Here is a 24,681-nt window from a genome sequence, read left to right on the forward strand (position 1 = left end):
TCGCTCCTCGAGGGCCGGAGTCCTGCAGGATGTTTCCCTGCTCCAACGCACCTGTTCCAATGAACAGGATCGTTAGCAGGCTTATGCAGAGCTTGCTGATGAGCTCCAGGTGTGTTGGAGAAAAGAAACATCCAAAACATCTGCTATCAAACACCACTCTCTTATTCATTATGGTTCTGTTTAAAGTATTACTCTCATTCTCATATATTTTACATTCCAATTTTACTGATTGCATCTCATTACACGAGTCACATTTCCTGTCTTCATTGTTTATCAATAATAAAAAGTGTTTGTTTGTCCTGCAGTCCAGGCACATCTTGTTTAGAGATGTTTTAAATTGTCCTAAATTAAATACACCCCTGAGTTAAGTCAGGGCAAAAATGTCTGTTCAGGATCAATATATTATTAAGTTAAGACTGCTTTCTTTGTTTTAATTTAGACCAACTTGTTAAAAATAATTATCAATTGATTATAATGTGTTCATGGAACAAACTCTTTTTTTTTATGCATAGAAAGCCCTTGATTTTAAGCTGCATCTACCATGAATCATTTTTTAGAGTGTAACTGCAGGCTTTCAATAAGACATTGGAAGTTGAGAACAGGTAAGACAAGGCATGCCAGAATGGACACAGAGAAAATGAAAAAATGTGAAACAAAATCAAATCCAAAAGTCAAATCAAAGTGTATGATGTATAGTTATAGTTATTAAATGATATGTGTATAATAAAGAAATAAATATTTTCTGATTTACCTACAGTAAAATTTTGGCCTGTTCAAAATTTAAAAAGTGAAGGTGTCAAAGTTTTCTGTTGAGCCTTGGGGGGAAAAAGCTGGCTCACCCCTGTTGCAAGCAACCGAAGCACTTGCTTTAGAACCCGCGGCCACTAGGTGGCGCCACAACCATTCGCTAGGCAACCTCATGCACTGTATTGGTGGCCACACAAAAACTATTGGCACTACATCTAAAGGTGTACTCACTTTTGTTGCCAGTGGTTTACACATTAAATCCTGTATTTTTTGTATTTTTGAGGGGACAGCCAATTTACATTTTCCCAAGCTGCACATGTTGCAAGTGTCATATCTTACAGTGTTTTCCTGTGGGGGAAAAAACTAACAAAAGATGAGTGGTGTGAATTTTCTTCATGATGTTCACTGTCTCTTCCTTTTCTCTACAAAATCAAGACAAAATGATAACAATTTCATGCCTTTTTCATTATATTGAATCTACATTGCTTATATACACACTCAAAAAGAATCAAATCAGCCATATGGGGGAAAAAAAGAAGGCTGATGTAGTGTTTTAGAAAGAAACACACTCACCTAATGTATCACAAGAACATGATGAATTGAAAGGAGATGATTACACATTTTGTGTTTGAACAGTTAGACCAAGTGGTGTCAACGCTAATCAACGAAAACCTACCATTTACCCTCAACACTTATAACCTTGACCATTGTGTGAAAGCTGAGGCCTTCCCACATATGTTATTCTACACGCACAATTCACTTTCTTCTGTTTTATTTCTTGCACTTTTTTTTGGTCCTGCTACTCCTTCCATGTTCTTTGACCAATTCTCACCATTCCATCTTCCACATATTACTTCTTCTTATTCTTTTTTACGCCTAGAGGGCTTGCATTTTTATCATTCCAAAGATTCACAGTTTACCCACAATTCCCTGTTTTTCAACACCCAAAATCCCCCAACCATTTCCAATGGCAGATTCAACATTACACATTTACACCTTTCCCAGTTGAAATTTGAACTTGAGAAGGATTTTCTCAATTTACCAAAAATTTTACGTTTTCAACATTAAAATACCCGCAAAAAAAATCCCAAAAGAAATCGAATTTGTACATTTTTCCACCGAATCAAACAGCTCCAACTTACCTACCTATGCCAAAAATTCTCAAATACCATAAATTAAACATTTTCACCATTAAAATGCCCCCCAAAAGTTTGATTTCTATTTCTCTTTTTCTACCCTTTTAAACAGATTCAAAGCATTCCATCTTTAAACTGTTCAGCTTTTACCGAACAATGCCCAAAATTCCCATTTACCAAAAAATCCCATTTACAAAAACAAAACACAACAACAAGGTTAAATACCCACCAAAAAAACAAACAAACAGATTACAATGTTTTCTTGTTGTTGTCCTATTTTCTATGTTGTTGTTTTTTTAACCAATATCATACCATTCCAACTTTGAACTGTTCATCATCAGTGAAATACCCACAAACAAAAAGTCAAGTCAAGCCAACTTTTTTTATAACAGCACCTTACATTCATGCAAAGAAACAACTCAAAGTGCTTTATAAAAAAAAAACATCATCATAGCCAACCACCCATTCCCATGTTCAAAAGAAAATAAACGATTTGTGTGTGTGTGTGTGTGTGTGTGTGTGCGTGCGTGCGTGCGTGCGTGCGTGCGTGCGTGTGCGCGTTTCCCCTTAAATTTCTACATTTTTTCACTGTTCCAAATTTAAACTGTTCCACTTATTTAGACTGTTGCCAAAAATTCCCACTTACGATAAATGTAACATTTTCACCCTTAAAATACCCACACAATAAAACAATAATTCAGATTTTTCGCGATTTTTTTCATCTGATTCCAAATTTTTTTGGACTGATTCTCACCCTTTAAACTTCAACGTATTCCAAAAATTCACACGTACAAGGCTTTCATTTTTCTCATTCAAAAATTTACAGTTTTCCCACAATTCATGTTTTTCACCCAAATATTCCCCATTCATTCCCTCTATCAACATTACACATTAACATTGTTCCCATTTGAAATTCACAACATTTTGCTCATTGCATTCGCATTGGAGATGATTCCCTACCCCCACTCTACCGGACAGATATTTTGAACAATTTTGGTGAAATTGAACACAAAATTGACTTAGATGGTGGTCGTGAAGTGGCACGGGGTTAAGGTGTTTTTGATCTGCCGAAGGCTATCTCAATCAATAGTGAAGCTCTCCAACAATCAGCCAACCCACCCCTCCTCTAAATCCTATTTATACCCTATTTCTCCAAGCACATCATACAATGACATGTGTTGAGCTTATAAAAGGGGATTCTGTGATGAAGATTTAGTGTTAAAAAGCTGTGTTCCTAATGTTCGTTTTGCTAACAGATGAGCGGCTCTACTTTCAAAGGTCTGCTCTGCAGGCCACTACAAGTTGAGAGTCATTATAATTACCCACCACACAGCAAGGCAGCGGGTACTGACTGAGCCTTCAGATGTTCAGGTGGGGGGTCACATTCTCAAACATCCCCCACCCAGATAGACACTCTTCCTTTGTTCTCACAGGTGAGGTTTTACTGTGAGGATGGGAGTCGAGGCATTGAGGAATGTGGGGGGTGTTCTAAACTGAGTTGTAAAAATAAACACAAATTAAACAAAATAAAATAAACATACAAACTAAACAATAAAATAACAAGATATCCACATATTGATATCTAAAAGTAGGTGTCAAAACCTTGTCAGGGCGACAAGTTTGAGTTTACATAAAATATTTTGACAACGTAATTTATTTTGAAAGCCAGACCGGATGCTTGCTTGTCAGGGTTATGTTAAGTCGTCTTACTTTTCTCAAGGCGGAGGCGATGTGGGGGAGTTCAGGTCTGATCGGACTTGGGTTTAGAGGTGGGAAGTTAGTTTTCTCATTTGTGGGAAGACAAAGATGCTGCGTGTTCAAATCGTCCTGCTTCACGGTGAGAAACTTCAAGAGTTAAATTTTTTAATTATTATTATTATCTGTTACAAGGAAATAATAGCTACTCAAAGTGTTATCTCAACATGCAGCACATTGTCAAATGTGTTGCTCCTTTTGTTTAAAAAAAATTATTTATGAGAACTGTGGCGGCTTGTATTTTCATATTTGGCTCAATGAATTGCGTTGAAATTAAATGTAAATGTGTGAAATGACTAACTGGAAGATTTTGTACAAAACAAAGCCGCAAAAGCAATCAAGACAGTTACAGTAATGAAATGTTTTCTCTCTCAACGTTATCATATTAACGCATTACTGATTATCAAAAGAGGGCCTATTAATTTGATGTTATTCAATCATGTCAATCTCACCTCATTTTTTGATGAATAAAAGTTTGCTATGTAATTACTCTCTGTTTAAAATTGGGCTGCACCTAACGATTAGTTTGTCAATGACTGAATTAATGAATGTGACCTTTTAAAAACATTTTTTTTATTACAGTTACCTTTATTTAAAAATAGAGTATCATTTCCAATTGACCAGAAAATTCATAAACATAAACTGGTTAAGATGCATTTACTGATTTGATATTTAACATGTCAGGAAATATAATAGGCCAAAATGTTGATCATTGTTTTCCAAAGAGCAGATGTGTACAAATTTCTTGTTTTGATTCAACACCAAAAAATCAGTCTGCTTTTATCCAGGGAAACTACAGAAATCTGAGAATATTTTCTGTTGAGAGGCTGAAATACAGAGGATTTGAAATAATTTTAATTAAAATAATAAACAAGGTCTCAAACCAATTAATCAATAATTAAACATAATTATTGATTAATGTGGTAATCGCTTAGTTGTCAATTAATCATTGCACCTGTATTTTAAACGGTTAATGTAAACATATTATACACTAGTTGAGATCAATGCGTTCTTTACAGACCCACTACAGATATAGATTATTAGTAGTCAAGCAGGCCGATAATCGATATTTGGAGCCAATATAATTTTCAGTAAAAGAAGAATATTGGTGTTTAAATTTTTTTCTCCAGCTATAGACACACTCACGCACACGCACACACAATTAAAGGAGCAAATCCTTGTAATTTTTGGGTTCGACTGACCAATCTTGGGGTGGGGCTACTGTTCTTAGGTCTACTGGCGTTCACCTTCGCCCAGCAAGTTAGGCCTGTGGTAGGCCAAGGCCAGGATGAAATCAGCCTACCAGAGTTCAGTGATGTCTGCACCAAGGGCAGCTGTTACCCAGCAACAGGAGATCTTCTTATTGGTCGAGCGCACCAGCTTTTGTCCACCTCCACCTGTGGACTAAACCGTCCCGAACCCTTCTGCATTGTCAGCCATTTGCAGGTAATAAAATGCATAGATCAGGGGGGCAACCATGTGCCAGTGGGCACCAGGTAGACCCCAAGCACCGCATGAGTTAGCCTGCGGGGCTGTTCTAAAAATAGCTTACCAGTGATGGGACATTGTGATTTTCTAGGAATGTTATTGAAGCGATCAATGCTTTAAGTGGGCTGATATGCAGCGGTACAGAGTACTGGCACTTCTCAATTTGAGCCTCGAGCACAGGGGTGGGCAAACTCGGTCCTCGAGAGCCAGAGTCCAGCAGGTTTTGGATGTTTCCCTTATCCAACACAGCTGATATATGATCAGCTCATCAGCAAGCTCTGCATAAGCCTGATAACGATCCTGTTGATTGGAATCAGCTTGTGTTTTTACACCGGGACTTCACATGAGCCCACAATACCCTCTTGTTATATTTCTCTCTTGTATTTTGTGATACTCCAAAAAAAAAGTGGGTGGGGGTATAAGCATTAACGCCTAATTTACCTGGCAACAGTCAATTAAGGGGAGTACCCACACTTATTTTTTTCCCACTTTAAGCACTTGAAGTGATCATTTGTGTTAACACTGCCAGAGATTTCTAGAAAATAGGGGTGTCAAAATTAGTGCGTTCATTCAGAGTTCATTTAAAGTTCCTTAACGCCACTAGTTTTTAACGCACGATTAATAACCGCCCCTTACTTGGACAGCTTGTACTGAGGGAATTCAAGTCACAACATAGCAGACACATCCACGTCCAAATTTTAGTAGTAATAAAGTTAATAATGATGCATATATTTGTGGAAACTGGGGTCAAGTTTTAAAATTGTGCAAAATTTCACAAGTTACTTTATTGGATTTATATTGCGCTTTTCTATCTAATCAGATACTCAAAGACGCTCCACAGTGGTTGCATTAATCATGCACTCACACATTCACACTCTGGTGGCGGTAAGCAACTTAAGTAACCACAGCTGCCCTGGGGCAGGCTGACTGAAGCGTGGCTGCCAGTATGCGCCAAGGCCCCCTCAGACCACCACCAAACATTCGCACCTTCCATAGTTTATTGTGAGTAGCACTAGAGGCAATGTGTGTGAAGTGCCTTGCCCAAGGACACAACAACACGTGACTTGGGGAGAGCAAGGATTGAACAGCCAACCTTCTGGTTACTGAACGACCGTCTCTACACCCTGAGCCACGGCCGCCACTTCATGTTAAAGATTAGATATCTCTTAATATGAAAAAATAAAATGCACTAGGCTGTCGTCAATGTCTTACATATATGCCATCTAGAGGCAGAAAAACGACCTCAACACAAATCAATATCACACACATTTTTCACAGTACAGTACATCTTTTTAATTTTAACTCAGTTTTATGAATTATTATGAAATTACTGAATCAATGACTAAAAGAGGAAGCCATATTTCTATTAGTTTATTTTTTCCCACTTTTATTTTAAGAGTATGAAAATTGGAACAAATATTTTATTGAAACAGATATAAAATTTGCGATTAATCATGAGTTAACTACTGAAGTCATGCAATTAATTGTGATTACAAAATTTAATCGCCTGACACCCCAAATAGAAACAAATTCTTTGTACGTTGATTATTGTGACAAATCATTAAAATGATCAGTGTCTTGACAAGCAAGTGCAGTGTGAAAAGGGCTGTATGGTCTGATGAAACTGAGGGTGAACATTCCCCTCTCAATTGAGTATCACAGGTTAGAGGTCAAACAGGGGCGGCATAGCTTAGTGGTAGAGTGGTCGTCTCCCATTCGTGAGGTTCCACACCCCTGGTGGCCATGCCAGAGTGTCCTTGAGCAAGACACTGAACCACAATTTGCTCCCAGTGGACCTGGCAGCGCCCTGCATGGCAGCAGTCGAGCACTGGTGTGTGAATAGGTGAATGTGAGGCATTGTAAAGCACTTTGGGCACCATGTGGTGTTGTTAAAAGAGCTATATACAAAGCAGTCCATTTACCATTAATGATAGAAAACGTTTTCAAATGATCTTAGTCTCATTTTCTGTATCATAAAACCTGGTAACATTTGATCTTGAACAGTGGGTTGGTGACTTTTTACGTACTACTACTGTACCTAACACCTATACCTCATTGTCTCCCAAACTGGCATTCATTGTTCTTGCTTGTTTTGTCGTAGCAAATGTAGAAAATGTAACAATAGGTCAAATTTATTTTCAGTAATTGAAATGGAATGCAATACACCTTACAATGTACAACTTTCATTCATACATACATACAAGCTGTACCATAGTAGACTTGCTGGATTTGCTTTGTTCGAAGGGCCCCTGTCTACTGATGGAATGGAATGTTTGTAAGAAAATAAACTCCCTGTTGTGCATTACTTAGTGTGTGGCTCTGGGTGGGGGTTATAGTCTGCAGCACATCCTGTGTTGACCATAACCCCCCTTGCCAACACACAAACACACACACAGACACACACACGCACCCCATATGGAGGTGCTGATATAACAGGAGACAGATGTTTGTCCAGCTGCTTTAGGACACTCTGCAGTGGAGTTTTCTCACTGAAAGTTATCTATTGCTGTCTGACTGTGCTCAGGCATATGAAACAAGCATCCGCCTTTCTCAACTTATTTGCTGGCATTAGTCGGTAAAGAAATGTGAGTCACTTAAAAAAATGATTTGAATACAGAGGCTTCTAATGAATTACATTGTTTTATTTTACTGTAATGTAAAATTGGACTACAGTTTTTGGTACCGACATTTGGTTACAGTGGCTTCCTTTTTATAAACATGAAATTGATTTAGTTCCATCCGCAGTCGAATGAACTTTTCCTCAAAATGTGCAATGATGGAAAAATGTGTAATGTGTTTTTGTTTTCCAGCACATCGGATATATGAACCATTTAAAGCCCAATCCATGATTAGAACCAAATTTTCTCATGCTTTCTGAGCCAGGATCCTCAAAAATCAAGTCAAGTCAAGTTTATATATATAGCCCTTAATCACACAAGAGTCTCAAAGGCCTTCACATGCCCACAGTTGACAAATATCAACGACATCACAATATTTTTTTGCATTGTCATCTTTAATATGTCTGTGCCATAATGGCTAAAATGGATCATATAGAGTATAAAATCTATATATTGCTCGCGTCGGGCCAAAACCTTATACGTCACGATTTGGCAAATTTCAGATTTTTTCAAAAATCTATATTTTTGCTTAGTACACATGAGTGGGTGTCATTGATGTTGACAAATTATTGACCAATCTAAAGTGTTGAAAATGGCTTGTTCTCTTTGATGATGCAATGTTAATGGTTGAAAAAAAAAAGTCGTTTTTGGGGTCTCCTGAAAAGTTACGATTTTAGAAGTATAAGGTCTTGGCCCGACGCCAGCGATATGCAGTCGGTCAGCTTACAGCATTTACAGTACTGTATTTCACTTCAGTGAGTTATACTTCTCACATTACAGCAACCATCTTATTAAATAAAGTTTAGATAACAGAACAGTCAGGATACAGTTAGTGCAGTGTGATAGTGTGCGATCAGCTGTGAGCATACTTACTCAATAAAATATGGCGAAAATGTGTGTATTTTATTATGTGCAGCAAAAAAGATTTGTCTCATCTGTAAAACACAAAAATATAACATTTGTTTATAATGTTGGCTGTCACACCACTGTTCCAACATGGCATGTGCTCTTCTTTGCTTTTAGTATGCTTTTACTTTAGAGCACCTTGTAAGACTATGAATGCTTTCCTCTGCTGGTCAGACTTAGACATTGCACCTTATCACACAACACACCATATACCAAGCCCCCTGCCCCCCTTTTATGGGGTATATGACACGGAGGAGGCGGGACCTCCGACTTTGTGGTTTTCACATATCAGCTTTGTTTCCGTTTCCAGTTTGCGACGCGTCCCAGTTCTTGCGCTTCCGCCTTTGTGCCCCCCGGTTTTGCGTTCCCGTTGACGGATGCGAGTGTGTAATGTGTCTGTCTCAGTTGTCCAAAGCATTTCAGAGAGTTGGGCCGCCCTCGATGGGCGGGAGCGTGCGGTTGGGGGGACGCAAGGGTGAGGGTGCGAGTGTTGGAACGCGGCCATCAGTGGCCGGAAACGATGCTGATGTGTGAAACCCGGAAGTCCGTGGCATCTACCCCATTATGTTATTTTATAAATTTGGCACATTTGTTGTTGCTAAGCTAATGTAAGTATTCAAAACGGTAACACAACAACAGTCGCATTTGTATGACATCATACTTGTGCCTCACTTTCAGGCATGACTAATGAATTTGCGCTCAGTCTATTATCACTACGTGTCCGTTTCCAGCTATTTAGACATGAATGGCTTGTGTTAGAATTTTTTTCAGTGTGTAGTAAGTTTAAGCTGCTATACAACGAGTCAACGACAATACCTGTATATCCTCATTTAGCTTATTGTTCCTTGAGAAGATGGTTGCTGAACTGTTCCTTGCACAAAAGCAATACTGGCCTAGACATAACCAAGTGAAGAGGGCACAGATCACAACTTCTACAGGCCTGTAGTTTGTGTGCATCACTCCATTAGCCTCTCTTATTACCTTTCTGCATTCAATGTGTCCATCATTCTAGAACAGGGTCAGTCTGGCTCTGGACTCATGAGCCCAATTGCTGTTTATTAGCAATGTGAAGCCTTTACCTCACTGAGGCTGTTTTGTCAAATTCTCCTTGGTATAGGTGAAAACTCTTCTCCTGTTTTTTCTCTTCTGTTGTTTTGGTTGGTTTCACCAAATGCTGAACTTTGGTCAGGATCATGATGTCACGTATCTCCTCTGAACTCATCCAAGAAAACAGCAGGAAAGACAAGACAAGAATCTGAGGAATTCCACCCTTAATAAGGCCCTATTTGCCTTTTCTCTTTCTGACCCACTCTTCCTCGTTTTTTTTCTCTTATGTCAGGAGGAAAAAAAATGTTTCGTGTGTGACTCAGCGACCCCCTACAGTGAAGCAGCCAATCAGACGGGGAACCATCGTATTGAGAATGTCGTTACCACATTTGCTCCAAACAGACTGAAGACCTGGTGGCAAACTGAGAATGGTGAGAAAAACAACAACAAAGAAAGGTCAACACCAGTCATGCATGTTGTTTCGTGTTTAATCTATAGATCCAGGCGTATTAGTTGACCATTCAGTTGCAGTTAAGTACAAATGCATCCATCTGGAACGCATTCACAGCACTTCATGTTTCCCAAATTTTGGTACAGGCTTTAACCAAATGGAAGAAAATGTTCTTCTTTGTCTATTTTTATTTTTTTACCTTAAAATTCTATACAATACTGTGCTCCATAATGAAAATGTAAAAGGTGTGCTGTTTATCCCTTTCAGACCTGCATTTTTTTAAAACTGATTTTTACTCTTTATCCACATAAGAACATGGATTGGTTTTTTTTGTGGTTTTTTTGGAGGGGGGCGGGGGGTTATCTCATGTTTTCATTTGTTATAATGGACGCCAGGATAGTATGGCTGTCACGTGTTGTAAACTTACCAAGCTTTTATGTAACATTTTTAACATAAACATCATGCAAATCAACTTGCCATTGTGATTGGTTAGCCAGGATCTAATCATGAACCAGAAGTGTGGACGTCACCCAAATTATGCATTTCATTGGTTTAGACATGCAAATATGTCATTTCCACTGCAATCATCTATGGGTCAGAAGGGGTTAACAATGCAGTTAACAGTGCATTTAAGGGCACACACTGAGCATGTAGATAAAACAATTGCCAGTAGACTGCCGCAAGGTACAGATGTGAGGAAGACTACAGTAAAAAAAAATCTAATTGATTGAAATAAATGAAAGAGTCTTGGTTAGAGAGATGACCAAGGACCCCATGGTCCCTCTGTCAGAGCTCCAGGATCCCTGTGTGGAAAGAGACAATCCTTCCAGAAGGACAAATACTCTGCAGCAGTCCACCGTCAGGCCTGATATGGTAGCAAGGCAAAAAACACTCCTTAGTCAAGGGCGGCCTGACTGGAGTTTGCCCAAGGGAACGTGAGACACTTCCAAAGCACTACAGACAGAATTCTGTGGTCTGATGAGACAAAGATTGAAGGCTTTGGCATGAATGCCTTGTGTGGAGGAAATCAGGAACCAAAACCATCTGTACAGTGACACAAGGTAATGGAGCATGATGCTCTCGTGTTTTTTGTTAGCTATAACTTAAAATGTAGAATAAGTAAAGTTTTCTGGATACTTTAAAAACCATGCAAGCACAGGAAGAAAATGCAAACTCTGCACAGAAACACGGTGAGATGAAATTTGATCCCAAAACCTCTGACTGTGGAGCAGACGTGTTGGGCCCAAGTTTCTCCATTCCGCCCCCCCAAGAGAGATTACATTAAATGCTCAATAGAAAATCCTAAATAAATTCAAACTTGTACATCAAATTATTTTCTTTTTTTCAAACTCAGTAAAGGTGGACATTTTATAATCAATCTACCACTATTACTCTTGTCACTAAAACATCTGGAACAAGAGTATATTTTTTATTAGAAGTACCGGTACTTAAAAACACTTACCGGTAGGTTCATAGTCCGTGACATGGCATTGCATTTTCTTTAAAGCAATTTTGTTGGACTGCAAATAAAGAAATTTTTTAAAGGATTTATTTTACTGTTTAATTTTTCTATTTTACACAGTGAAATAGATTATGCACATACACTAATTGATTGTATAAATATTCAAGTAACCAATACTTGCTTCTAATAGTCCATTACAGTAAGTAAATCATTACTAAGTTTGATATTTCCAGCCTGGCTTTATCACTGCATAAAAAGATATAATGGGTCATTTTCGTGTTATTTAGATATGTGATCAGACGTCTTCCCTAAAAGTAATTGCTGTAAATAGATATCTCGACTGAAGTGTTGTAGGATGTTGGATGGATCGACGGAAAGACTTCACCTTTTCAATGACTCTCTTAGTCTACTTAATAGAAGTAGGCAGACACCATCCGCAATCTTTATTCAGTAATCTGGGAAGATGGAGTGCAGAGGAGCCTTGGATTACACCTTTGAGTCCTGGTCTCATTTCTCAATGGCATGTTAGGGACTTTCAACAGAAGTAGAAATAAACCCTCGGTGTCTGATGTTTAGCCCCTTGTATTATGCAGGTGATCAAACAATCAGGATGTTGCGCTGATGATGAAAACGGATTATTGGTCCTCTGCTTACAGGTGTGGAAAATGTCACAATCCAGCTGCACCTGGAGGCAGAGTTTCACTTCACTCACCTCATCATGACCTTCAAAGTGAGTTATTGCAAATTGAATTGGGATACAATGCATTAGTACGATCAACAGGTGTATATGTTTACTTGCAGTCCACTACTGTCATATGCCATATTTCAAATGTTAGCCAAGCTGTTAAAGAAGTTCCAATTTTTTATTATTATTATTTTTTTTAATGATGATGATTCTGTGTTGGGTTTGTCATTGTCATTATTTTACTCTGGCCCTCCTCCCTGAAGACATTCCGACCCGCTGCAATGATGATCGAGCGCTCGTCAGACTTTGGGAAAACCTGGAAGGCGTATCGTTACTTTGCCTATGACTGTGAAACGTCCTTCCCCGACACTTCCGTCGGTCCCATGAAGAAGGTTGATGACGTCATCTGTGACTCACGCTATTCTGACATTGAACCATCTACGGAGGGAGAGGTAATGTAAATTAACTGAACTCATTTTTGTAGTTTTAAATCATATCAATAATCTTCTAAATGTTTTCAGGTCATTTTCAGAGTTTTGGACCCAGCTTTTCGGATCCATGACCCATATAGCCCACGAATCCAGAGTACTCACATACTGACAGCTTTTTCTTATCCACTGGTTTTTAAATAGTCATTAATCATTTTTGTCTGTTTTATAGATATGCTTAAAATCACCAATCTAAGGGTGATGTTCACCAAACTTCACACACTTGGGGACAACCTGCTTGACTCTCGTATGGAGATTAAAGAGAAGTATTACTTTGCTGTCTATGACATGGTGGTTCGAGGAAACTGCTTCTGCTATGGACATGCGTCAGAGTGTGCCCCAGTCCAGGAAACTGGCTATGTTAAGGAAGGCATGGTAAGTTGTCAGGGGGGTAATGTTTGGTTATTTTGCCCTCCAAATGGGAACAGTACACACGAGGCCTGACAATTTAGTAATTTACTGCAATTTCTTCTTATTCTTCTTAGGTTATCAATCCTCTAATGAATGATGCAATTACCACCACAAATACATACTGTATGTTATAATTAGCCCAGTAAACTGATAAACAAAAGAGCTTAACATTTCTTCTTTAAATATCGCTCGTTGTACATGTACTAGAAGAAAGTTTCACACCAAACTCAAATATAGGACTATAAAACAAACCAAAATCTCTTCACAGGTTAGAAGACATTTTTTGATAATATTATTTTGATTTCATGTTTCCAGGTTCATGGTCATTGCATGTGTAATCATAATACCAAAGGACTGAACTGTGAAAAGTGTCAACATTTCTATCATGACCTACCTTGGAGACCAGCTGAGGGACGCAACACCAATGCTTGCAAGAGTGAGTATGTGTTCACTGCCCATTCATTTCCAAAAAGCTCAGAGGGAGCATAAGACCTTGTGTTGACCTTGTATCAAGATACAAGACTAGATAAGGAAGCGGAGCCAAGTTTCCACTGTGCTGTATAAATGAGCCGAGCTCACTACTTTGGGTTTGTTTTGGTTTGAAGTGGCATCCTTGGTACATTATGTGTAAATTGCTTGAAATCACCAACACAAGATCGTAGTTGTAATCTTACAAAAATAATTGTTATTTGCAGCCATAACAATATTACATAAACAACAAAAATTTGATTAATTAACAGTAATATTTCAATAAACTTAAAATCAAAATATTTTTTTATGATTATTTGATTCGTCAATTGAATAATCGATACAATAATCATTGAGATCAGAGTGTTTTGAAAAACGAATTAAGCTTGTGTGTCAAGGCACCACTGTAAGAAGATACTTGTGTTTTGACTGTGGATTTCTCTCTTGTTCTCAGAATGTAACTGCAACCGGCACTCGGACTTATGTCACTTTGACATGGCCGTCTACATGGCTTCAGGGAATGTAAGTGGCGGTGTGTGCGATGACTGTCAACACAACACAACTGGATACAACTGTGAGCAGTGCAAACCCTTCTACTTTCAACACCACGAGAAAGATGTTCGAGATCCGAACATCTGCCAGCGTGAGCAATGAATAATCTTTTTTGGGCACTTATAAGCTTTAGCGTCCTAAATATATTGTCATCACCTCACCGACTGTTTGCCAAATAAAATAACGCGGATACAATATTTATTGTTGATTTTCATACTGAAATGGAAGGACTAATAATCTATAGTCTATGATGTGCTTTTAAACAAAGGATCCCAGACAAAAATGAAAATATGGTAAAGTAAATAATAAGTGAATGAACAACACCTGTGAAGTGGATGAATTACTTCGACAAAGGAGAAGTGCTCAGATTTATACACGTTTGTAAACAATACTGGAGAAAAATAGGCCTTTTATGCACATACAAAAAGGCTCAAGTGCAGGTCATGGAAAATGGGTGGAAAAAATAATGTGTTGGGTCAATGTTTTTGTACAGCAAAATGCAAATATTTTAGTCAAGATACAATATCTGTATAATACTCTGCTTCATTGAAAACACTGCAAAGCCAGTTATTTAAGCAAAGTTATTTCTGCCTTTTATCTCCTTAGCATGCAGTTGTGACCCTTTGGGCTCTCTGAATGGAGGAATCTGCGATGGAAGGACAGACATAAGACTAGGACTCATTTCTGGCCAATGTCGCTGCAAAGTCAATGTGGAGGGAGAACGATGCGACCGCTGCAAACAGGCGTATTACGGCCTCAATGATACAGCAGAAGGCTGCGAAGGTATGACATGACCTGTAACAACATGGATGGATGGATGGATGGATGGATGGATGGATGGATGGATGGATGGACATGTACATGTTCAAGTTCTAAATGAAAGGATAATATGAAACATATGACCAGCACGATATTTTTTTAAGTTTTATCTCCCCCCCCCCCCCCCCCCCCCACACACACACACAAATTCAAGTTAGAATACTCAAGTGTTAATGCCAATGTTAAAGTTATTTACCGGTTTCAATTGGCCAGTAGAAACATGACGAGAATTCATAAGGAATTACTGAATGTTGATGTGCCTCACAGTCAAGGCTTCTAGTTTCTAGCAAGCTAGCTATTAAGAAGCTAGCTAGCTAAATACAATAAAGCTTATTAGACACGAGCTAGTAAGAAAACTAGCTAGTAGCAGGATAGTTATAATAGAGTAAAATAGAGTAATAGAGTAAAATAGAAATAACTCCACTGCTTAAAGGGATACTTGACTCATTGAGACATTTTCAACAGTAAAAGTTAATATTTTGTACAGAATTAATTGGATAACTTCATTATTTTTCTTGTATAATTAATATCTTTAAAAACACATTTTTCCACTTGCTGTCGACTGAAGATGACCACCTGTGCTGAGGAAGTAGGTAAGGACCAATCATGGCTCACCAGTTGTCAGGGTTTGGTCAGCAAACTGAGCCATTAGTCGTTACCTATTTACTCAACACAGGTGATGTCATCTTAAATCGACAGCAAGTGGGAATTTTTGTTTTTTAAGGTATTAATTGTTTGTGAAAAATAATAAATCCATCACACTAATAATAGACAAAATATTATCTTCTTACTGTTGAAAATTAATGTCAGTCAGTATCTATCTAGAAAAGTACTTCTCAGCCATTAATACAGTATAAAACAATCAAATGAAAAATACCAAAGATGGCAGTAACAGAGCCTTCTTGTGCTGTGTGCTGATGTATTCTCGCATTGTGCTCTGTATGTAGGGAATGTCCTAATCAGAGGACCCTTCTGTAAATGAAATGTGAGCATAATATACATGAATCAAAACGTGTTTTTCTCTTCTAGCCTGCACTTGCAACCTTCTGGGAACCGTTCCTGGCGGAAGTCCATGTGACAGTGAGACAGGAAACTGCTTCTGTAAACGACTGGTGATTGGAAAAGACTGTGACCACTGTGTGGTGAGTTCATCATGTACAAGTCCAAACAACACTCAAGCTACTAAAACCTGGGAAACTCTCAGAATTAATTATATGTGTCGCTAAATGATTGCGTGTGAAGAATCAAAGTTTGGATGATTTCATCTCATTTTTGCAAGACGTAACCAGGTGGGATGTCATAAAATGCTAACATCTGTTGTCTGTCTTTGTGTCCGTTTCAAGTCTGAACACTGGGGTCTCAGCAATGATATGGATGGCTGCAGACCATGTGACTGTGACCTGGGGGGAGCAATCAACAACCAGTGAGTACATTTTCTTTTCTTTGATGGTCTCATTCTATTGTCAGTGAACATGTCATTCAATATGTGGCTTGTGTGGTATTGTAAAGATCCTACTCACGCTGAGCAATGCGGCTAAACCCGACTTTTGTGACAGTTTCACTGCAGTTCAAAATGTTGGTTAACGATGTTGCAACGCTTCAAAGTAACAGTCGAACAAAAGTATATCAGACCTTCTAAAATAAAAAACATTCCACACTAGGGATGGGCAAGTACCGATACTGCCGTTATTTCAAGGTATCGATTCTCGCAACAGCAGGCCGATACCAGTATCTGCCGCCCTCTTGTGGCCATTTTCTGATCAGGAACGCGAAATTACAAGAATAGAATATTGTGATTCATTTCTCTCTTAGGTGCGATCAGATGACTGGTCAGTGCGTCTGCAGAGATCACATGTTCGGTCGTCGTTGTGATCAAGTTGAGTCAGGATTCTACTTCATTGCACTGGACCACTACACGTACGAGGCAGAGGATGCCAAGTTAGGACCTGTGAGTCACATTTTAACACTTGTTCTTTAAATTCTCAGTTTTATTCATTCATTAGGGAAATAATTTCATAATTCACTAATTATTCTTATATATTCTTTTTCTTTTGGGGTGGTTTGGGAATTGTTTTGGCTTTGACCTGCACAACTGACTTCTTGACATTAGAAGTTACCTTAGTGTAAAACAAATAAGTATTTTTATTCAACATGTATAATTGTATCTCCTTGGGTATATTCTATTTCAAACATAATATATCATCAACATCCTAGCTATCAGTTGGGTGTCTGTTGTTAACTCCACCATTGTTGGTTGCTCTGTTTAGTTCGATTGATTCTTTTATCCTTTTTATTGACCTCCTTTCTAATTGCTGACATAACAGCTCAGGATTCAGGTTCAAAGTTGATCACTATTCAATGTGGGTAATTGGGCATACTAAAGTTAGCTAAAAGTAATTACATACTTTTTTATATATATAGTACTTATTTTTGAAGTTTATATCGCAAAGATTTTACTTTTCATATACTGGGTTGCACAACTTTAACCAAAATGACGTCGCAGCCTAAAATTGACACTTGCTCCTCATTTAGTACTTCTCACTCAATCTACTGTCTCTATTAAAGATGGACCAATCGGCCCCCTCTAAATTGAGGGCCGATCTCTTAGAAAACAAAACAAAACAAAACAAACAAAAGAACAGTGAAGCAATTGTCCCAGAGGACTGCCAGCCCAATCAGGAAATGTCCCGGAGTACCCAATGGCCAGTCCACCCTGGTCATGATGGAGCATAATTTTACTCATCTGACTTTTGTGCAAACAGCATGCTTTACCAATAATGTCTGTAAATTTAGCCTTAAAAGAAAACACATCAATAAATATAAATATGCTTACTGGGTCTGATTGCACTGGCATTTGATTCTAAATTGTTTCATCATTCCTAATTATTTAAGAAGAATGCAAGCATAAAACACAAGCCTTGTTTTGTAATAATCCAGTATAATCTTGATTTTTATAGTAATCCTGCAGGTCAACTGAAAAAGGGGACAGAATGAGCTACTGTTGGCCTGCAGGCAATATGGGACACATTCATATCATATGACTAGTTACTGAATATCAGCAAAATATTACTTATTGAAAGATGGTTTTGCTGCTTGCCTAATGAGTTTGCTTCCTTTAGGGTATAACGGTGGTTTCAAGGCCCCACCCACAGGACCACAGTCCCACCTGGACAGGTATTGGCCTGGTCAATGTCCCTGAGGGAGCCTTCCTTGAATTCACAGTTGACAACATTCCTCACTCCATGGAGTATGACGTTCTCATCCGCTATGAGCCTCAGGTAGGACACATGTGAAAGGGTTTTGCTTTGACATTGTAAACCAGTCGATAGCAGGATGGACGCATTTATCATGAAAACTACAAAGCTTATTTCTACAAATGTTTGTAAATGGCTGGAGTGTTTAATTTAACAAGGAATAATTTGATGTGTTCTTTCAGCTGCCTGACCAATGGGAGGAAGTTCTGATGACAGTGATGAGACCAGGACCTATCAGAGCAGATAGTCGTTGTATAAACACTGTGCCAGATGACGACCATCAAATGATTTCACTCCACCCTGGGGCACGGTAATGTTTCATTATGGACAATTATACTGTATATATAAAAAGTATGGATTGTCAGTATCTCATTTGAATTGCCAGAATAAGACTGACACTTGTGTAGGGCTGCAGTTATTACTAGAAAAACACGATATCATTTGCACACAAAAAATATATATACTGAAGCGTAATAATACTTATATATATATATATATATATATATATATACACTGACAAGTGCGATTTATCTACAGCGTTACTGAAGTGAAGATAGCTCTTAACTGCCCACCTCTGATCATTTGATGGGATTTTTATGATCTCATTGAATACCTTCATTTATTAAACATTGAGGTCCCTAACATGGTTTCCTTTTTGTACCTGGCGTCAGTGGATTGATTTATTTTCCTGGGATTGTTTTTCTACAACACTTTAATGAACACCAATTCGTTTTAAATCTTTTCATTTGTTGACATGTGCTGTATTGTTGACTTTTTTGTGTCATTATGTTCAAAGCAGTATTGTTAAAACTTTCCAGATGTTTCACATTTCCTTTGTGCTTTCTTAGGCATGTGGCTCTTCCCAGACCGGTTTGTTTTGAATCGGGTCTGAACTATACTATCCGCCTCAGTCTGCCATTGTATTCAGCCCTCAGTGATGTTCAGTCTCCATACACCCTCATTGATTCGGTGAGAATATATTTAATCTTGTGATTTTAAAACTAGAAGACAACTGTTTGTTAAAGTTTAACAAAAGCTGGTGTTCATCCTTAAACTGGAAACATGTTTCTCTTCTTATCAGATTGTGCTGATGCCTCACTGTAAGAACTTGGATCTCTTTACCACCTCAGAAGGAGGGGAATCTGGTAAAAACCGAGGATGGGAAACATTTCAACGTTATCGTTGCATGGAGAATAGTCAGAGCGTTACCAAGACCCCGATGACCGACATTTGCCAAAACTTAATCTTCAGCATTTCTGCTCTGCTACATCAGGGAGCCAAAGGTAGCACTATTACAAAAAATTGCTTTTGGCAAAGATGAAAACACCCAGATGTGTCTGTCCCTTCCAGAATGCCAGTGTGACCCCCAAGGCTCTCTGAGTACAGTGTGCAACGTGAGTGGGGGTCAATGTCAGTGTCGACCTCATGTTGTTGGGAGAAACTGTGACAGATGTGCTCCAGCTACTTTCCAGTTTGGACCGAGCGGCTGCAAAGGTATAAACTGCAATCTTCATGTTGCAATAGAGTAATTGCAGAGCAACAGATCCATCTCTCAATCCCAAAATTATTACCCCATTCAAACCCAAAAACCATGTAAATACATTTTTTTAATACTTTGTCCTTCACTCCCAAAAACATATTTAGATGCAGCTTCTGACATGAAGAGGTCGCTTAAAGCAATGGTAGTTATTACAAAAAACAGCCATCAAGTGGCAGCGGAGTATAAGAGATCAGCCAGGGCCATGTTGCAACAAGCTCTTTTTGCCAGTGTTTTCACAAGGAATGTAAATAATGATGTAACTTAGCTATATTCTAATGCTAATTGCTGCAAAACTTTCTTTTGGTAGGTTCCATGTTTTTATATCAATATGACACAATATTAAGTGGGCCTTGCAAAATCAGTCAAAATTCAATAAAAAAGCCGGGAGCGAAGGTGGTTGCTTCAGTGAAAATGACTGAAAGTGAATGAGTTACCTTGCTCTCTGTTTTAATTACAATAAATTCAGACTATAAGGCACAATTTTTTCCCACCGCTTAAACTCATGCAGCTTAAAAAAAATTCCCGATCACAGGCATGTAACATTTATCTAACACTCGTCATGCAGAAAACACAATGTAAAGCCTATGATTGTGAAAATATATATTTTTTTAACAGAAAACATTATTGTACATCATTTACTCACCAATACGTGCATGCATCTGATATTTCGCAAACTAACCAGAAGTGTCAGATAAATCATATTTCTTGACCTGATAACACAAGATGATTTTGTATCTGCAGAATGCAACTGTGACGCTCAGGGCTCACAGAGCCATCTTTGCGATCAGCTCACTGGCCAGTGTGTGTGTGTTTCGGGAGCATATGGACGCCAGTGTAACCGCTGTCTCCCGGGTTACTGGGGCTTCCCTACGTGCCGTCCATGCTCTTGTAATGGACACTCAGAGGACTGCGACGCACACACGGGACAGTGCCTCAACTGCAGGGACTACAGCACAGGGCACAACTGTGACAGGTGAAATAGTATTGATTTATTTTTAAATAACGCTAATAATGCACTGCAATTGCTCGTGTTATACAGACAAGGGGTGGTACATTTACAGGGTAGACCAGTGTTTCTCAAATGGGGGTACGTGAAGGCACTCCGGGGGTTACGTGAGATTTAAAAGAATAATTAAAACGCAGTATCCATGCAAAAATACTTTAAAAATAATTACTAATGTATGCAAATCATTCAGTAAAATGTAAGTTCATAAAATAAACGTTATTCAATGTAAATGTAAAAATTGTCCTATAGGACAATGGTTCGACCCATCCTTCATCTTGCACCATCTGTCAATCATTTCAAAACTTTATTTAAAATTAAGATAGTTATTTATTTTGGAGAACAAATCTTTACTATGACCCTAAAGGAGAACAGTAATTGGTGATAAAAAAAAAGGTGCACAGATCTATAATTAATTTAATTCTTCCTTGCTTTTTTTTAGTAACATATTTTTATTTTCAAAAAGTTCAAGAGATTAATGAAATGAAGTTCCAAAATTTAATGAATCAGACAATGAAGGCACAACACACAGTATTTTAAGTCTTTTCTCAACCAAATATGTTTTGCGCTGGTTAGGGGGTACTCGGTTGAAAACATATTTCACAGGGGGGACATCATTGAGAAAAGGATAGTTGACCTGTCGTCCTTACTAATCCATAATGACGTTTAGACAGTGATGTCGACTAGTCTCTCATTGCGTGTGGGAGAAATTAAATTAGTCTGTCAACTGATTTAAATAGGCTCTTTGCACAAATCCACTACTTCCTGAACTCAATACCACTCCTTCATTTCCTGTCTTTCATGATTGGAAAAACTGATTAATCCAGGTGTGCCTGACCTCAGTAACCACGACGACAATGGCCAGACACACCTGGATTAATCAGTTTCTCCAATCATGAAAGACAGGAAATAAAGGAGTGGTATTGAGTTCAGGAAGTAGTGGATTTGTGCAAAGAGCCCATTGTATTCTATTTCTAAAAGTGTAACTTTAGTGGGTAACAACTAATAAAAGGCAAAAATTTCGGCCCGAGAGGGATTTTGAACAACTTTTCAGCCCGTCAGAGTAAAAGGAGAGTGGGGGATTATTCCACTGCAAATGAACAGGTTTGTGATTAGATTACATGATTTACAATGCCTTACAGCCTAATTTCTTACTGAGCTATACTGCTGACCTGATACCTAAAAGGACCACTTACAAAAAGTAGGCATGCTATAGTTAGCAAGGTAATAAGAGTCATCAACGTTAGAGGGGACTATTACACAAGGAGGAAGACTAGTTCAAGTTATTTACAGTATATAAAAGACCCTATCTATTGTGTTAAGGTGCTTGGATGGTTACTATGGCGACCTGACGCTGGGCTCTGGTGACCACTGTCGCCCCTGTATGTGTCCTGATGGTCCAGACAGCCTGCGGCAATTTGCAGGAAGTTGTTTCCGTGGTGATCATTCCCAACAAGTTATCTGTGTTTGTAACACAGGATACAAAGGTACTACCGGTACATTATTACCTCTCATGCACAAATACAAATTTTCATCCAGAAAATTATGATAGGACTCCAAAAGCAGAAGAAAAAAATGTGTAATTAGAATATAATTTCAGATGAAATCACAGTCAATATTTGCTTACAGAATAGTTTGAAGGCGGAATCTCATCTCATTTTTTTCACCAGGTGCTCGCTGCAACGAGTGCTCCCCTGGTTACTATGGAAACCCTCATGAAGTTGGGGGGTCATGCCAGCCCTGTCAGTGCAACAACAACATTGATATGTTGGACCCAGAATCCTGTAACGCCCAAACTGGCGAATGTCTGCACTGTCTTTATCACAGCGAAGGACATTCCTGCGAAAATTGCATGATGGGTTACTATGGAAATGCACTTCTGCAAGACTGCAGAAGTAAGTCCACTTAGGTGGATCCTACCTCATAAACAGCTCATAATGACATTCACGCATTAATGAGGTATCACTGTTGTCCACAGAGTGTGTTTGTAACCATCTGGGTAGTGATAGTGCCAGCTGTCCTTCGTCAGGTGACTGCCACTGTGACCGCAGCAGCGGTCAGTGTCATTGTCTCCCGAATGTGATTGGCCAGCACTGCAATCGTTGTGCACCCGACACCTGGAACATGGCAAGCAGTAAGGGCTGCCAGGCCTGTGACTGTGACATCAACCATTCATATGGGACATCGTGTAATGAGGTGAGCAATATGGTGACCTGAAATATGTTGTTGAGAGGCAAAAGGTTTCATATAACTTTAATCATCAGGATGCTTTTTAGTTGCATTGTTAAAACAGAAGTCAAGTCAAATTAGTCTGAATAATAAGCAATAATATGTTCTATGTACCCCCACTAATGGTATTCTGATTAATATTGTATTTGTGTTAAATGAAGCATTAAAAAAATCCACCCATTTTTATCCATCTGGGGGTGGCCATTTTGTCATTTGACATCAGTGCCCACATGCTCAGCTTGCGAACATCATGGCTCACCTGTTTTTTGGGTTTGTTCACGTGACGGTTACAATTTGAGCCGGTGGGCACTTTGATGTCAATTTCAGTCAACAGTAGGTGGCAGTACAGGACAAAATGGCTGTCCCCTGAGATGGCAAAAAAAAAAAAATGCTTAATTCGTATTCCACAAACGTGATATTAATCAGAGTGTCATGTTTAGCGTAGACTAATTTTGGGACATATTGAAAGAACATTTTTGAGTGGGCTTTAGCTTAAGCATCTGTTTTGTAGATGTATGTGTAAAGCATTTGCAAATTTGTTCCTCATTCTTTATATGCTATTCCTACAGATCAGTGGTCAATGTTCATGTATGCCAGGCTTTGGTGGCAGGACGTGCAGAGAGTGTAGAGCGCTCTTCTGGGGAGACCCAGAGGTCAAATGTCATGGTAGGTGATTGTTTTTTGTTGGGTGATTACCCTAACCCTATATATATATATACACACATCACTGCACATAGGAGCTCTTTTTTTAATTATTTTTTTATCAGACACCGACATCCAGTTGCTGAACAATGTCATGAAAATGTTTGTCACATATAACACAATTATGGAATTGAAAGACTCTGTTGAAAAACAAATCCATCCATCCCTGATCCTCATTAAGGTGGCTGGAGCAAGATGAAGAAGAGGCAGTGTACAAATCAATCAACCATTCACAATCAGTCACGCCTGTGGAGAATTTATTGCCTTTAATTAATATAACATAACATGACACGAGTGCGGGAAAACTCAGGCAAGAAGCTAAAGGCCAGAACCGAGATTCTAACGCCAAAACTCAAAACTGTGAGGCAGAAGTGCTAACCACCAATACATTTCACTTTTATTTTCATGTGTAGCCATATTATTGAATGAGAATGCCATTTTTCAAAACATTTGCAGTATAAGGCTGTATAGCTGCATTGCATGTAAACTTGTATGCGTTCCTCCCATCAGAATGTGACTGCGAAGCTAATGGTATCACTCATCCGCAATGCAACAAAGACAGCGGTCACTGCCTTTGTGTAGAAGGAGTGTCTGGTCCACGGTGTGATACCTGCGCCCGTGGCTTCTCTGGTACCTTCCCCAACTGTCTCCGCTGTCACCAATGTTTTGCTGAGTGGGATGCCGTCATTGGGCAACTAACAAATCAGACACACCGCCTTGCCAATAAGGTCAACGCTATCAAAATTAGTGGAGTCAGTGGGCCCTACAGAAAGTCTATTGACAGTATGGAAAGGAGTGTATCAGACATCCACGCCATCCTAAACCAAAACCCAGCCTCACAACCTCTAAGCGAGATCCAACAGCTCTTACAAGAAGCCAGGTAAGAATGGATTCCAAATGGTGACATTATAACTAATCTG

The 24,681-nt window shown here is 38.8% G+C and overlaps 1 protein-coding gene across 1 annotated transcript in view; it reads left to right on the forward strand.

Annotated features, from left to right (window-relative positions):
• Window positions 1-3,598: 3,598 nt before the first annotated feature.
• Window positions 3,599-24,681, forward strand: part of lamb1a (laminin, beta 1a) — a 32,799-nt gene continuing 11,716 nt past the window's right edge. Inside the window, exons 1-24 of the mRNA XM_086073332.1 lie at window positions 3,599-3,720; window positions 4,870-5,084; window positions 9,990-10,128; window positions 12,267-12,340; window positions 12,559-12,747; window positions 12,817-12,880; window positions 12,956-13,158; window positions 13,510-13,630; window positions 14,117-14,305; window positions 14,821-14,997; window positions 16,063-16,175; window positions 16,377-16,456; window positions 16,846-16,981; window positions 18,153-18,311; window positions 18,470-18,597; window positions 19,136-19,256; window positions 19,369-19,570; window positions 19,638-19,781; window positions 20,569-20,800; window positions 22,154-22,317; window positions 22,501-22,725; window positions 22,809-23,026; window positions 23,629-23,725; window positions 24,272-24,641. Coding sequence (XP_085929458.1) covers window positions 3,690-3,720; window positions 4,870-5,084; window positions 9,990-10,128; window positions 12,267-12,340; window positions 12,559-12,747; window positions 12,817-12,880; window positions 12,956-13,158; window positions 13,510-13,630; window positions 14,117-14,305; window positions 14,821-14,997; window positions 16,063-16,175; window positions 16,377-16,456; window positions 16,846-16,981; window positions 18,153-18,311; window positions 18,470-18,597; window positions 19,136-19,256; window positions 19,369-19,570; window positions 19,638-19,781; window positions 20,569-20,800; window positions 22,154-22,317; window positions 22,501-22,725; window positions 22,809-23,026; window positions 23,629-23,725; window positions 24,272-24,641 — 3,791 coding nt within the window. The 5' untranslated portion in view covers window positions 3,599-3,689. The remainder of the gene's footprint in view (window positions 3,721-4,869; window positions 5,085-9,989; window positions 10,129-12,266; window positions 12,341-12,558; window positions 12,748-12,816; window positions 12,881-12,955; window positions 13,159-13,509; window positions 13,631-14,116; window positions 14,306-14,820; window positions 14,998-16,062; window positions 16,176-16,376; window positions 16,457-16,845; window positions 16,982-18,152; window positions 18,312-18,469; window positions 18,598-19,135; window positions 19,257-19,368; window positions 19,571-19,637; window positions 19,782-20,568; window positions 20,801-22,153; window positions 22,318-22,500; window positions 22,726-22,808; window positions 23,027-23,628; window positions 23,726-24,271; window positions 24,642-24,681) is intronic.

The sequence above is a fragment of the Leptonotus elevatus genome, chromosome 4 (assembly GCF_054856555.1).
Source record: "Leptonotus elevatus isolate MCC_2025b chromosome 4, RoL_Lele_1.0, whole genome shotgun sequence".
Taxonomy (NCBI): Eukaryota; Metazoa; Chordata; class Actinopteri; order Syngnathiformes; family Syngnathidae; genus Leptonotus; species Leptonotus elevatus.